This window comes from Parasteatoda tepidariorum, chromosome 4 (genome assembly GCF_043381705.1).
Source record: "Parasteatoda tepidariorum isolate YZ-2023 chromosome 4, CAS_Ptep_4.0, whole genome shotgun sequence".
In the NCBI taxonomy this organism is placed as follows: domain Eukaryota; kingdom Metazoa; phylum Arthropoda; class Arachnida; order Araneae; family Theridiidae; genus Parasteatoda; species Parasteatoda tepidariorum.
In genome coordinates, this window is record NC_092207.1 from 50,344,222 (window position 1) to 50,360,249 (window position 16,028).

Genomic DNA, 16,028 nt, shown 5'->3' on the forward strand with positions numbered 1-16,028 from the left:
ACAATGGGCAACAAAGAAATTTAAAAAAACAAGGATTAGGCTAAGCTACATGTTTCAAGATGTCCTCACGCTACAAGCATCGGTGATAAAATTGGGTGCCTCTACACAAACGTGATCACAGTGCCACAGCTTTGGTAATGTTTGACGTATCTTTTACATAACTAACGTAATGACGCTTTTATATAAATAAAAAATCTGTAGGAGCCACAATATTTTTAAGAGCATTTTTGGCGAAAATCCCCCCCACATATACGATTTTCGGGTAGGTAATCATTAGGTAAGTTATCATTCTGGTAGGCAATGATTATGTTTTAGACCTCAGAAAAAAATCCGAAAATTTCATTTGTAATGTCCCGTGTCTCTTACATATTTTTTTTTCCCTTGGTGAAACTTTGAAGATTAAATTTATCTTTTTTGAAAATTAATTAGCTTTTGTTACACTGCTTTGAAATAATAAATGCGATGCACTGTTACGCTCTCAAAACATACGATACAATACTTTGATATAAAATTATAATCAATTATAAATATATCTTTAGATTGGCTTAAGATTTAACTACTACGTTACAAGAATGGTTCGCCTTGGCGCTGGTGTTACGCAAACAAATGTGAGTACAAATTTTTCACCTCCAAAAATTTTTTTTTTAATATGTACTATCCAAGAATTAAAGCTAGAGTACAGAATTTTGCATCAATTAAACATTGTTTTTTTTTTTTTTTCAATGCTTTTAAATATCTTATGTATATTATGCACTTAATATGATGACTGTTGTTCATTATTATTATGTCTAATGTAGAGTGTAAAGAAAAAAAAACGGACCCTGAATATCTTTTGATCTAATGATCGGATTTTCAAGCTCTAGGACTCAATCTTAATGGTTCGAGAGGGGGATATCAAATATGCTTATTAAGAAGTGCAGGCAATATATTAAGTAACGAAATCAGGCACGAAACCTTTTTCTCAACGGAATTGGATTTCCAACTCTTAATATATAAGGTGAAGCCGTAATCTGAGAAACATGGTCCCAATAGTTTGGCTAGAAAAGCGGTCCAAATTTAGGACTCTTTAATGCTTATTTTACTGTTTGAGTATTTCGCCATATCTCGAGAACTTTTTAAACTAATTTTATAATTGGGAACAAAATTTTTTCAATCCGTTTAAAAAGTAAAATTAACATTAAGGGGTTCTAACTTTGGACCGCTTTGCCGAGCTACATTCTATATTTTGAGCGTCAAAAATCAAATGAATAAAAGGTTATGTTTATTCAGCGAAAGTATGTTTTTGTGTCTTATTTTGAAATTTAAAATATTGTCTGCGCTTATTAATAATTATATTTTTAAGTCCACCTCTCGAACCATAAAGATTGAGTCTTTGAACGTGAAGATCTGATCAATAGATCAAGAGTTATTCAGAGTAGTCGACTTTTTTTCGCACTTTACGTGTGACCGGTGTAAATCATTAAGGATCAGTCAAATTCGCAAAACTCAAAAGCACTGCTGTGATATCTCAAAAAATAATAATGCACTTCAATAACAAAATTAGACTACCTAAAGAAATTTTTTTCCAAACACATTGCTCGCACTACAACCAATAGTAGACAACAGCTTTCTCATTGTCATCTTCACACACAACCTTCACATATATTTTAGATTATTTTTGGTTGAGTCCACTATTTCCTTCGACTAAAACATTGTGGTCGCATACAAAACTAAATTTAAAAGCAAAAAGTCGTTACATTTCTTTTCACTCTATAAAAAACTGCACAGTAAAAATTTTTCCTACCTTCCAGAAATTTTGAATTTTAGTAGACTTTAATATATATTTAATAGACAAAGTATGCCTTCCCAGATCCATAATTCTCATTCTCTACAATTCCGGTTTAAGGCAGTACATTGTTAAAAATTTCTGCCGCTTTTCAACCAATGGCTCGCCGCAATTCCTCGAAAGATATTTGCATAGAAATAATAGGAAAGGTATTGTATTGAAACTGCAAACAATATTTTTTTTAAAAACCAAAGTATGGGGATATCTTTTATTACGTGTCAGTAACTTTAACAGTTTCTTAACACCAGAAAGGAATATCATTGAAAGGTATTGCACGAATTGTAATGGTTCAGTAATTTTGAAAATATCATATTTTAACTGTTAATAAGTCATAAGCATCTTCGTATTTAAATGCTAACAATATTACTATCGCCTTTTAACCTCTGAAATAAGATCAAGATATTTTTTTTTTTGCAACCGTCGTTGAACAGCCGACCCAATTTTATGGGTTTACGACTACTAATGTTCAACTCCGTAGCCTTGCAATTTTGAACCCAATGCAGAAGACAAGGGAACTCCTGGATCAAGTATTGAGAAAAAATTTGCCTTCATGGAGTACTTTTCGATGGAACTAGCCTGTATTTGCGCTACATAGAAAGAAAAACCACGAAAACACCTGACGGCACTCTACCTCATGATCAGACTACCACTGAGGAAATTTCACGTCAGCACTGTGGTCAGTGCAAGCCGGATGCGGAATTCGTATCGACTGGGATTCGAACCCGGTTCGCCTCATTGGAAGGCGAACGGTCTATCCCCTGAGCCATCGCGGCTCAAGATCAAGATATTATCATGAAATTTACAAAGGAAAATAACATTAACTTCATTATTGAAATGGAAAAAAGTCAATAAGTTTCAAGTTCTCAGTGACGACGCTCCTTCTTAACATGATGACATGTAATTATAGAACAACATGATAAAAATAGAACAAGTTAGAAATAGGAAAAGATTCAGCTGCCAACGAAAAAAAAAAGGGAATTAATAGGGATAACAAAATAAGAACAGCGTTAGCAGAAGGTGGCAAATCAGAACATAATACATTTTAAAGCAAAATTCGGGTAGAACTGACGTTATTTATTAGGAATAGCATTCATATGAATGAAACAAGACTCAAAAACATTAAGTTAAGCTGGTGTCTGGGAGATATAAAAAATTTGGCATTGTCGAAATTAAATTTGTGGTCAAGATACCAACAATATGTGACAATATATTGCTTAATTCTCAATTGCAGGCATGCCTAGTGTTTGATTTACATTTTAGAGGGCACCAATATTACCCAAATTAGTCGGATTGCCAATACTGATAGAATCTTTAAGAAACATATTTTGATTTCGTTAACAGGCGTGAAAATGACTTTAAGAAGAAAAGTGTGAGTCTCAGAGTTAATGAAATAAATTATTATTTTGTGCTCTAAGAAATTCAGTGCTTTGTACAAAAACTATAATTTTTAACATAACATAATAGGCATAATAAAATCATGACAATTGTGGTGATGCATTTTGTTTTCCAAATTTTATTTTCAGGCTTTAGCTGATTCTTGTACTTATATCGAAAATACTTTACAAGTTCTGTATTTGAACTTAAAACCAGAATTATTTTACATCGTTTTGAGGCACATGTGGATAATTGTTGTTATATATTTGTCTGAATCCTTGGCTGGTCTTCAGGTAAAATCAAAAATTTCATTATTATCAAATTATTACATTATATTTATAAAATTACCATTAGTCAATGATAGAATAAGACTAGGCAAAATGGGATACTTAAGTATCTCCGTAGCAGTAGCAAATAGTAAATTAATAATTACTCAGTAGCAAATAGTAAATTTATAAAATAAATATTTATTTCATATTTACACTCTTTGCAGTTGATGTGCAATATTATGGAGACTGTTTCAAAAAACAATATCCATATTGTGTGAAGTGATAAATTGTTTTGAAACAATTAGGCAATTATATTAATTAAAATTAAATTACATAATTAATTGAAATTATGTTATATTATATTAAAAGACCTCTTAACCCTTTGGCGCAGATGGGGCACCGGTGTCCATTTTATCTATTTTATTCTGAGGCTTTAATCACAGGTAAAAATATACTTTGGTATTTTTGATTATGAAAAAGAGTCTAATAGTTATTTAAAAAAATCTGTTAGATTCTCCGAATTATATTTGTTCTAAAATATAACATCCAAAAAAGTAGTTCAATTTTTTTTTTTTCCATTCATATTCAAACATTTATCAATAATTGATTTTGCAAATCAAAGAAACTTCAATGATGAATTCCTATTTTTCATTAATCTAAATAATTGCAGATAAGTGCAAATCTGAAAAAGTATTGTTTAGAAATGAGCTACGCTCAAAAATTTTACCCTTAACGAAAAAAAAAAAAAAACTACCAGCGTCTGATGCTGTATTTTATAACCAAAAAATATTAAAATGCTAATTATAAAATTTTCCCTTTATTTTGAGATAAATTAATACAAAATAATGAAACAAATGAGAAATATGTTTTTTGAAAAGTCTGCGTCAAAGGGTTAAAATCATCTAAGTTTCTTTTTTATACTCGAGGTATTGAAAATACATATAAAATATGCATTAAGAAATTGAGAATTCAATTGGTGCATTTAAAGAAAAGCCACATTTAGTAAGAATGTAAGCCAAGTTCGTAAAAATCGTGTATCTTTTAAGATTTTAACTTTTTTTTTGTAGTTTAAGTTTCTGAAAGAAATATTTCAAATATTGATAAAGAATTATTGTTAAATAAAGAATTCATGTGAAGTTAAGAATTGAATCAATCGAAAAATCAACAGTTAAAAAGCTAACAACTGTTAAACGATTAACTTCTCAAAAGTTGAAAAAATTAGAAGCGGACTTTAAAAGCTCCGTGTAATGTAATAGTCTCAATGGCGCAAGCTCTAGAGTCTAGACCAATGAAAAAATTCCCTTTTTTAAATGTCTCTTCTGAATGATTTTTAGGATACGGGATTAAAACTACCCCTTATACCATCTTTCCAAAGTTCAGGACGATAGAACCAGTTGTTCCTGAGTTTTAAGAGATACACACACGCATGGGAAGAAAAACTTGTTATTTTATTACCCGATTAAAAACCTCATTCGCTTCAAAAATATATAAATAGGAAATAACAGTCGACATGTTTCAAGCGCTCAGAAACAGGCGCCCATTTTCAAGACTTGCCAGACGTGAAGTTTTTAATTAAGTAATATGTTACAGTTTCTTGGGATTATTTATTTCATTCTTTATTTTATTATTATAGATTAATATTAATTAACAGTTAATTATAATTCGACATGCTGTCGAATTATAATTGACTACAGTGACCTCTCACTTATGCACCACCTCTTGTATGCACCTTTTTCATTTATACGACGATTTTTATAGGTCCCAGTACATTAGATAGGAAAATAATGATAAACATCCTTCGTTTATGCGTCACTCTGAAAAAAAATTTTTCAACTATGCGCCGAAATTTTAGGCTAACATTTAAATTTTTTAATCCTTTAAATATCTTTTCTTTTTAAAAAAAATGTTTTAAATTAAAAATGAAGCAAATAAGCAATCCTTGTTACAGATAAAAAGAAATATATGTTGTTAGATCCTATTGAATTTGCTCCCCCCTGTGACCTTTTCATTTTTGCTGTTTCTGGAAAGACATTCTTTCTAGAATTTTGAATAGGGTGTCTTATCTGTTACACCAACAACAATGAAAGCCCATTCTTCTTTTAGAAAATGACCATTCCTCTTGTCCAGAGGTTAGTTTTACTCCCATGCTGTTTTCTAGAAAAAAAAGACACCTGGAATACCAAAGATGAAAGAGACCGCGATCACTTACTTGCAGTCAGATGGACATTATGAGTAAATAAAAGGAGGTGATCTGTTTAGTGACAGAAGTACTTGAACAATTTATTTTGCAGCATATTATGACGTCAAGTACTTTTCTTATAAATCTATTATGTCATGTTTCACCCCCTCCCATAAAACTCAAATTTTTTGTGAAGAACTGTTCATTTATATCTAACTAAAACTTGTAAATGATGAGAACGTGGTGGATAATACTGACGAGACGATAAAGTTCCTCCAAATCACACAGCAGTATTGAAAGCTGTAGACACTATTCCTGACTATTTACAATTTAATTTTGCTTCTGAAACTCCCCCTTATCCCATTTATGTGAACTGGAAAAAACTGCTTTAGAATAACGTTGACAAAAACGAAAACAAACATGTATTAAGATTATTTTGTAGGAAAATAAATTGTCGTAAGGTATGTTAAATTTTTTCTTTGTATTATTCTAGTAAATACCAAAACAGTATAAATATTAACATTTAATCTTTAGAAACATATTTATTCATATTGTCACTGCAATTTACGTTGCTTTTTAGAATTTTGATGTTTTTCACTTATGCGCTTTTTTCTCTTGGCCCCTTACACCAGTGCATAAGTGAGAGTTCACTGTATTTTATTTCTTTATCTGGTTTTTGCTTATCAACAGGGATCTTGTTTATTTTTATTTGGAAATACGAAGGGGATTTATTTATTAATCTATCAAGCATTAGGACAACTTCAGTCAATATTTCATTGTGATGGACGTGGACTATCCAATATGGAATTAATAAACGAAATATATCTGGTAAGCTTTAAATGTTGTTGCCTCTGTAAATATTTTATTGAGTTGTAAAATTTAAAACTTTATTTCATTTATAACTTGCTTTAATTAAACACTGTGCTTAGGGTTTTAACAATAAATGTGTTTCTTATAACATACGTACACACATTTTTTAGCTTAAGTTCAAAGTGCCCAACAGAAGGAAATTTCCAGCACCTAAACAATTTGAAATCCTATCGAATCTCTTAACCTAAATCCTATAGAAGATATTTTGAAAATTTGACAATTAGAATCAGTTTAATCAGAGCTTCTTCAACTATGGGTAATTCAGGACCCTTAATGGGTTTGGAAAACATATACCATAAACCAGATTCGACAATTAGAATCAGTTTAACCAGAGCTTCTTCAACTATGGGTTATTCAGGACCCTGAATGGGTTTGGAAAACATATACAATGAGCCAGTAAAAAGATATCACTTTGAATAATTTTTGTTTTGATGATTGGATTCTCACGTACTAAGTTGATGGTTTGCAAAATTCTCCATTAAATATGCTAATTACTTCATGTTAACAATTAAGTAACAAAATCAGACACATTGGTAATTAGAGGAACATGCTGCAAAGGTTAGGTGGTAACTATCCCCAGATTTTAATTGTGGTGATGTAGTACATGCATGTTCAAACATTTTTTTCGGATCAATAAGCATTTGTCCTAGCATACTGTCATAAGGGTAATAAATAATTGCAAGCACAAAGAGAAATTCAGTACAATCAAGGAAAATAAGGCATAAGACAATTAAATAGAAAATAGAAAGAAAAATAAAATGTTTGCTCATCATTTTTAAAAAAGAATATTCTTAACAAATTCTAATTATTTTTATTTATCTATTTATTTTTTTGCTGATATTTTTGAACGTTCCATGATATGACAGTTTACTTAGATAAACTATGCAGCAAAATTTGCATATAATAATAATATTATGATAAATTATTAATTCATTTACATTCGATAATCTCCAAAAAAAAAATTTGTTACCTCTAAGTCAATAAGAAGTCGAACAGCCGTATAGTTATTCAAAGCAAACTGAAGTTTCATGCACTAAAAATTGGCACAACAATAAAGCAGAATAGTATTGATGTGCAGAGTAAATTTTTATAATATAAAACATGTAACAAATGTTTCAGTTGAAAAAAAAAATTTATTAGGCCTGTCTGATATGTTTTTCCAGCCTTTAAACAAATCATTTTATGAAACACAATTTACACTGTTTGCGTTTTATAAAATGATTCACCCTACCTTAAATACAAAGTAAATTAGTAGAATAGTGCATATTTTCATTTATAAAACATTGATGGATAGAATAATCTGATATAAAACTTGCAGTGACATTCTGAGCAGGGTAAAAAGTCAATTATAAATTTGGTAATTATTTATATCATGACAATTTTCGTTATTTAATTTATTTGCAAAAATTGAAATTCCAAGTTTGTTTAATTTTTGGCAGAACATGAAATTAAAAATTGAAAGTAAATTGGAAATAAAGGAACGTTGATAGAAACGCAAGATGATCTAATACCTGTTTTATGTGGGACAAATATGTACATATCTGAACTGTAAAAAATTAGTTATAAGCATCTTCAAAGAATGTTCTTCAAAATTTTTGTCCAAGAATACATGTTTTTGCATTTCTTTCAAGCAATGTAAATTAGTAAGAAATAAATATTTCAACAAAATTATATTTGTTTTTGGTGTCAATTTTTATTTGTGTCATTTTACTAACATTACTCTCATCAAAGGAAATACCCAATTATGAGTAAAATAATAAGAAAGAGAAAATAAATATTCTGGAGTATGGCTTCTAAAATATCACACAAACAAAACTTTCAGTAACAAAATGTTATAAGACATAATTTTAGAAAGGCTGAATAATGTAAGGCAGTATGTATTGTTTGCTGTATTTCTTATACAAAAGATTTTGACCAAATTGTGCTATTGTATAGTAAATACTTGGGAGTTAAGTGTTGATCTGATTTAACATATATTTTCAGAATCTTTATCAAAAATGAAGTCCTGAAATGATATTATTAATTACACAATGACATTGTTAATTAATAGATAAGATTGGAAAAAATGGAAATCTCTTTGAAATCTGACAACACTATTAAAAACAATAAAACTTGTTTTATCAGATGTCACTTGAAAGTGTTCCTATTATTAGCAATTCTCTCTTTTTTGTGGTAATCAAACAAATTTTGATGTATTTAATCCAACCTTCTTTAATATTCTGTAAGATTTTGATAGAGTTTTTTTTCTTTCTTTTTTCATTTAAATATTAATGTGTGACCCATTATACATGCATTTTTTTAAAAATTCATTTCATAGAAGAGGTTTAAACATATATNTATATATATATTAAAGAACTGTAATTACAAAACACCCTGATTGCATATATTTTTTGCTTCCATAACAATTGTATCGAATATCAGAGGTGAAAAAAAGATTCTGTTCATTTTGTGAAACATTGATAATTCTAAATTGATAGAGTGCACAATAATTTCAAAAAACATTTTAATAAAATATATCTTGCATTAAAAACAGTTTTTCAAAATTTTGATTATTTTAATCTTTTCTTAAATTTTTTTAACAAAATAATTTCAATTTTCATTTTAAAAAAAAAGCCAAATTTATCCACGCAGTATTTTCCACTGAAACTGAAATGCATATCTACAAAATTGAGTTATATTCACCCTAAAATGTTCTAGTAATAAGATTCAAAGCTCAAAAAATTATTTTAAATGCATATAGATATTGCATATTTTCAGTGTAAGTTAATAAAAATGTGATCAGTAATAATAGCTTTCTATAATCAGACCTATATTGGAAACTATTAGGAAATTAAAAAATTTGGTGTAGATGTAGTATATCACAAAAAGGAAGATAAGAATAATTTTAACGCAATTTATTTACAACTATTTTGTACACAAAAACCAAGTTAAATCATTATACACAATGAGTATTAGGTCATTAGTCTTTATAACTTTGCAAGAATTGTTATTTAAAATATTTTCACAGAGACGTCAAACACAAAATATTAACATAAATACCACAATAACCAATCCAGACTTCTAATACAGGATTTGCTGTAAAACACTGAGTTTCACTTTGTCCAACTAACTTTAGGAATATCATAATGTTCAGTCAATGAATCTAAATGTCTGTTGAACTCCTGAAATGAAAAGAAAAAAAAAACAATAAATGTGAAATACATAAAATGTACAAATATTTTTTTACTTTTCATACAATAATACTTAAATAAAATATCCTATAATAACTTTTTTATCAAACAATGTTTCTTTTATTTTCAGGAATAAAATTTTTTTGCTTTATTTTATTTCGTAATAATTTTTAAAAAATCAATAACATGAATCTGTTTGTTTTAATAATGTTTTCTTTCAAAGCAAAAATATTAATTGATTACAATAATTTGATTATTGTTTATTTATTGTTAGAGAATTCCAAAATAAAAATGACTTTTTACTCCTTTTTTTTTGTATGAAACACTCACATTTTATATTTTTATTCTAAATTAAATATTTATAATTTTCACGCCTTTACCTCATATGATGCATAACATTAGGCTATTGAAAAACATTTCAAATATTCCCATATATTTGTTCAAAAAATAATAACCATTTATCAATGGGGAAAAAAGTTTAAAAATGAGAAAACCTATCAAAATGTAATATCAGTCAACATGAATTGCCCATTTTAGAGGCTGATCCCAAGTACGTTACTGTTAATAAATTAATGCAGATGATATTTAAGTTATAAAATCAAGCACAAAAACATATTGAGTTTTCTAGTTTGTTTTATTTCTAGAAATCCTAGAATTTCTAGGAATCTCTAGAAACTTAGTTACACTCATAATGAGCTTTGTAAATTTCTCATTAAATCTTCAAAGTAACAAGAGAAAACAATTTTTGTGTAACGGTAACCAAGAATTTTTCTCATAATAAATGTGTTTGCATCTAAATCTTTTTTATAACTGTAATTTAGTAAATTGACTTTTTTTTGTGAAGTTATTTTAAATATGAAGATTTTAATATATAGTTTAGATAACATAATCATTAATGCAAATTTAAAAAATGCATGTCTTTTTCAAGTAACAAGATTAACCATATTTCAAATTCACCATTCTATACAATCATATTTTAAAATTTATCAAGATTTTTCTTGCATAAATACGAAAGGTTCTTTGTTGCCATCTTTGTTATTAAGCAGGAAAAAAAATTGTTCCAGTAAAAATAAAAAGCTCATAAGTAAAAGGCAATATACCATAATACGTGCAACAAGAGTAACCACAGAATTGCCCTAAAATATATTAATATTACTAATTCAAGGAGCAATGCATCGGAAATTTATATGATATTCAATAAGACTATTTATTTTATTTTATTATTCTATGAAATTTATATTATATGATAACAAAAAAAAAAACTTACTTCCACTCTTTGTTTGTGAGTTTTAGATGCTTTATCCAAAATACGCTCCATTTGCTAAAATTAAAAGAATAGCATAAATTTTATAAACAGGCCACTTTCTACATTTAATTAGTGTTACAATTACATGGAGTAATTTTACACACAATAAATCTGTCAGTTAAGTAGTGAACATTTAATTCAATAATGAAACAATTCAAAACTATAATCTAAAGTTCTACAAATTTAAGACATGGAATTTTAAAATACTAATCAGACAAAAATTTTTATCAGTGGATATTAAAAAGGATATATGTTTAAAAAAAACATCAATATTCTCCTTTTAAATTGAGATTATATGTTTAAATATTTTTAGAGACATTTACTGGGATTGTGACAAACATTTTTATTTCAGTTTTGGAAATTGACAAAAAATTTTATGTTTACAAACAGTCATGACCAACTTACAGCATCCTAGTTTTTGGTGTTGATGAACTTTCCTATACTATCGTTAAAAACTGTCAAAAACGATTAATTTCAGTTCAAACTGGTATAGGGGCATCTAAAGAAGAGATCTACATAGAAATTAAAGAATAAATTTCAAAATTCTATTTATTATGAATTGTTTTCTGAGGTGGGGTAACGTGGGTATCTGGCTTAGTTAAGTGTTGAATAATAAGAATTTTTTTTTACTTCTGTGTTAGCTTTAGAAAGTATCTAATGCTCTATGTTTTATAATGGAAAAGCTAAAAAAACAATTGACTTGCTTGATTAAAAATAGTAATTGTTGAAACTTGTCGAAATAGTAATTTCAACACTTGAAAACAAAATTATTTTAAACATTATTTTTCAAAATGAAGCATGATAGGGAAAATAACAATACAACAGACATATTATACAATTAAAAAAATTACCAAATAGCATAATGGTACAATTTAGTGAGCATGTTTAAAGATATAGATGAGTTTTCTTGCAAGTTTCTACCTTCATATGAGTTTTTTCATGGAAAACAAAACAATTTCCTTAAAATAACTCAATTGAGTAAAACTACATGCTTGCTATGAATAGTAAAAACACTTTAAATTACCACTATAGATATTAGTTTTTATACTTTCACTTATATTTCAAATGAATCAAAAACTATTACAGTTTTCTTGCTTTTTGATGAAATTGAGAAGAGTTTAGCAAAATACACTGCATCTGAAGTGATATTCAATTTTGATAGCCATGCACATTATCTCTTTAATTTAATAATGCGGGGGAAAAATTATTTTTTAGCATTTATTTTTAAAATATAATCACATTTGTTTACTATCATTTTTATTTCTAAAACAATATTTACATACATTCTTTGGTGAAAAATATACTAATCTTAGAACTATACCCACTTAACCCCAATCTGGGGTAAAGTGGGTACATCAAAACATGTTCTGTTGAATGCATTACTGTAAGAAAACAAATTGAACAAAATAAATAAGTTATGCTTCATATTTAATCTATATGAATCTAATGTATAAAATGCATCAAAATTTTCAGCAAAATAAATTTAATATTTAGGTTTTGGAGTCCTTTTTAAAAAAAACTTGATTTTATACCCACTTCACACCTCCTGACGCTAAACAAATTGAATATAAATGGATAATATCAATCAAATGATCAATTAATTTAATATAAATTAAACATAAACTTAAATCCATTCTTTCAGACATAAGAGAAGAGAAAAGAGAAGAGAAAATGGTTTAGCCTTATTTCAAAACACTAGTGTATTATTGCTTTTTAAACGTATATTGGTTTCTAAACAATTTTTTTGTCACAGACTTAATCTGAAAGTATATATAGTCTGCTTTGAAAAGCAGCAGTTTAAAAAATGAAATATGCACATAAACCTCAAATATTTCATTGCCCATGGCGAGTGGGCAGCAGAAATTTTGCTCGCTCCTCTGCAATTCAAAACATTTTATTTTTAAAACAGAGAAATAAGTAATAAAGACTTTGCTTAAATGAAGCTTAATATTAATTTTATAAAAACATGAAAAAAATTGAAATGATATGGAAAAGAGCATTCTTTTATAATAAGATTCATTTCTCATTAGACAATTTTAAAATTTCAGCTTTAAAAACTATTAGACATCAAAAGTTTTTAAAAGGAAATACTTATTAGATTATATTATTATTATTATTTGTTACAAATAAGGACTTTAAATTATTTTCAACTGTCATGTACAATATGCTTGAATTTACATTTTTTCAATCCAAATATAAAAAAAATAAGAAGAAAAACATGCTTTTGTTATGATAATAAACAATTTCCAATCAGAACTAAAAGAATGATTCTTAAATACTGATAAAATTAAATTGTAAGCGGCATTTTAGGCTGCAATTATAATTTTTTTTAGAATGTTTTAAGGATTAAAGTCCTATGTTTAAAATAAGTTTCTAAGCTATTTAGATTTGCTTTTATATCAGCTCAATTATGTAATAGATTTTTATTAATAAGAAATAATAATTATATTAATAAAAATTTCTTACTTTTTTTTCTTTCATTTTCAAAAAAGCTCTTTCTGCTTTAGTAAGAGAAACCAATTTAGGTTTGTTTTCTTCCACTGATTCAGAATTTTGACTTTTTTCCACTTTAGCAATTTTCTCAAATACATCTTTTCTTTCCCTGCTCTTTTTCTTCCTAAAATTTTTATAAAAGACATGTCACATTTCCACAAAATATCACAATGTTCTTCCTAAGCATTGTTAGAAAGGCAATAAGCACTCACTACCCTTTGATGAGCCAGTCTTTTTTTGTAAAAATAAACCACTATCCCTTAAAAACACTGCCTTTTTTATTCATATTTCATTTAAAAAAATAATTCACTATTGAAATAGTAATTATACACTGTTAAAATTGCCTGTGTACTATAGATTTAATTCTGATTACTAAAACAAATATTAAATTTGTAAGTATTAGTCTCAACTGGTTAAATTTTTATAAGTTTCTCTCTTTTTAAGCAGGGGAGGGGTAGTTTATTAACGAATTTTTAAATTTCAAAATTATTTTTAAATAAATACCTTTTTTAAAAGAAAATCACCTTTTAGTATTCATTGTCTCATAATTTTCCGTTTAAATATAGAAAAATTTACCTATTGTATTGTTTACCAATTAATCACTTTTCTATTTTCTTTTAAAATTTGTGCACAGTGATTGTCTTTTAGGATGTCTTTAATTATTTTTTATAAACTACAAAAATTTTCTCTTATTTTGATAATAAGTGAGTATTACTTTTTGAAATACAAACATAAAATAGTATAAGAGGATAATTTAAAAATTGTTGAGAATAAAATTCAGTTATTACATAATATTACACTTATGATCAATTTTTATAGTGTTAAGTGAGTACCCTTTCATAATTCAAAGTGTCTTTTTCAGTGAGGAAGCACCCTGACCTCTTTTATTCCTAGGGAGAATTCTCGTGTCATTAAAATACAGTAAACTACAGATTATTCTACTTTTTATTTATTTTCAGCCTAGTTCTGACAATTTATTTTAAAACTCAAATTTTATGAGAACTGGAACCAATTATCTTCAATTTTATGTCTATGTTCACCTATTACTCACTATTTATTTAATTTAACTATTAAAAAAAAATGACAATTTTTTATGGCAATAAAAAGGAAAAACTATCCATTTCCAAGGAAGTAGGTAACAATTCCTAGCTCGCTTTCTTACCAAATATGCACAATAGATTTAATCTGTAATGAAAAGGATAAAAGCTATAGGGATTGAATATTTTGTTTCATTTTTTTTATATTTAGTTCACATAGCCAGCATTAATACTATTGGGTATTAATTTAAAACAAAACGATTCAATGCGATAGATTGTATTTATATCACATTCCTCTTGAATATTTATTTAATTTTATTCGTTTCAATCAGTTGTGATGCATTAAAAATGGATGGATCAGTTGTGATGGTGGAAAATCTATCACTAATGTCCGAGTAAAAGTTAAAAACTCTTTACCTGAAAGATAAAATTAATCTCATTAATGGTGTCTATAAAAATCTAACCATGAAAAAAAATTATTATTCAAAGAAGATGTATCTGAAGATATGTGAAGCACTTATGTATCTGCTGTCAAAAGGATAAAAGATATGTCCTTCCTCAGAAAGAATGATATTTATTCTTTAGATTAAATTTTCTTGTTACTCTATTTAAATTAATTACTTTAGTTAAAATATTTGACTACTGTTACTATTTAGAAGTCAAAAACTGAAACTAAAAATAAGTTAAACTTCTGATAGGTTGAAGTTTTATTTTGTATTTAGATTTGAGTTATTAATTGACATAATTTTAAAAAATGATTACTTTTCTCCCCATAAGAAAATTATCCGCCACAAAATTTTTTAGGTAGAATTCTACAATACAATATCATTGTATTTAGTGAAATCACACCATATTATTATAACTCAACCACCCTAGTCTCACTAATGTGATCCATCTACAAACATAAAATTTCTTCCCACACTGCCTTGATAGTTATTACTCAGGAAAATGTTAAATCCCCATTATTTACCTCCAGTGACGTTTGATTGGCTGCCAAAAACGGAATAGAACCAACTCTGGCACAATATAATTAATAGTAGTATATGTCTTATTACCACAGTACTTATTACGGCAATTATGCATCACAGGCGTCAATAATAATTTGACGATTTTCATTTGACTGACACAAGAAACAGAAAAGTTACACATTGTTCATAATCAATAAAGAGAAATTTCAAAGATAGTAACAGCATTTGAAACTATTACACTTTGTGGTTCTAAAACACATACAGTTAACCAACAAAACTCAAAACGTTAGAATTGTATAATTGTTTAAAAAAGATGCAGATATTAAAGTACGTTTAAAGAAACCTACTTTTTTACACCAGAGTCAGCTTTTAATTTTAGTTTAGATTTTGTAACTGCTGAATATTCAGACATCGTTGTTGCTATTGGATATTTGAAATTTAACGGTTTTGACGGCCTATTTCTGTTTTATTTCTAAGATCCGTTTTTCTGTAAAAGGTCAGATTTTCTTTTAAGTTGAATCTGTATCGACAGAGCTA

General features: G+C 27.5%; 2 protein-coding genes across 5 annotated transcripts in view; one reads left to right on the forward strand and one right to left on the reverse strand.

Moving 5' to 3' along the window:
- Window positions 1-8,188, forward strand: part of LOC107448217 (BAI1-associated protein 3) — a 55,597-nt gene extending 47,409 nt beyond the window's left edge. For all 3 annotated transcript variants that reach the window (XM_043042612.2, XM_071179771.1, XM_071179770.1), the window contains 4 exons: window positions 540-608; window positions 3,349-3,492; window positions 6,338-6,475; window positions 7,957-8,188. In XM_043042612.2, the coding sequence (XP_042898546.2) occupies window positions 540-608; window positions 3,349-3,492; window positions 6,338-6,475; window positions 7,957-8,004 (399 nt within the window). In that variant the 3' untranslated portion in view covers window positions 8,005-8,188. The remainder of the gene's footprint in view (window positions 1-539; window positions 609-3,348; window positions 3,493-6,337; window positions 6,476-7,956) is intronic.
- A 1,208-nt stretch (window positions 8,189-9,396) lies between these two features.
- Window positions 9,397-15,995, reverse strand: LOC107448239 (protein FAM32A). 2 transcript variants are annotated; one of them, XM_016063369.3, is made up of 4 exons: window positions 15,839-15,995; window positions 13,460-13,610; window positions 10,955-11,008; window positions 9,397-9,678 (listed from the first exon to the last, which is right to left on the reverse strand). In XM_016063369.3, exons 1-4 carry the CDS (start codon window positions 15,901-15,903, stop codon window positions 9,610-9,612), a joined length of 339 nt encoding a protein of 112 aa, XP_015918855.1. In that variant the 5' UTR covers window positions 15,904-15,995; the 3' UTR covers window positions 9,397-9,609. The 2 variants fall into 2 exon arrangements, with proteins under 2 accessions (XP_015918855.1, XP_042898778.1); XM_043042844.2 differs by lacking the exon at window positions 15,839-15,995 and adding an exon at window positions 15,494-15,705.
- Between the last annotated feature and the right edge of the window lie 33 nt (window positions 15,996-16,028).

What these genes read in the sequence shown, in the direction of transcription:
- LOC107448239 (XM_043042844.2), bottom strand. Translation starts at nt 15,672, where the DNA reads ATGTGTAACTTTTCTGTTTCTTGTGTCAGTCAAATGAAAATCGTCAAA. An exon ending in TGAAAATGAAAGAAAAAAAA is followed by an intron (nt 11,009 to 13,459) that starts GTAAGAAATTTT and finishes TTTTAATTTTAG; the next exon opens with CAAATGGAGCGTATTTTGGA. An exon ending in CTCACAAACAAAGAGTGGAA is followed by an intron (nt 9,679 to 10,954) that starts GTAAGTTTTTTT and finishes TTTTCATTTCAG; the next exon opens with GAGTTCAACAGACATTTAGA.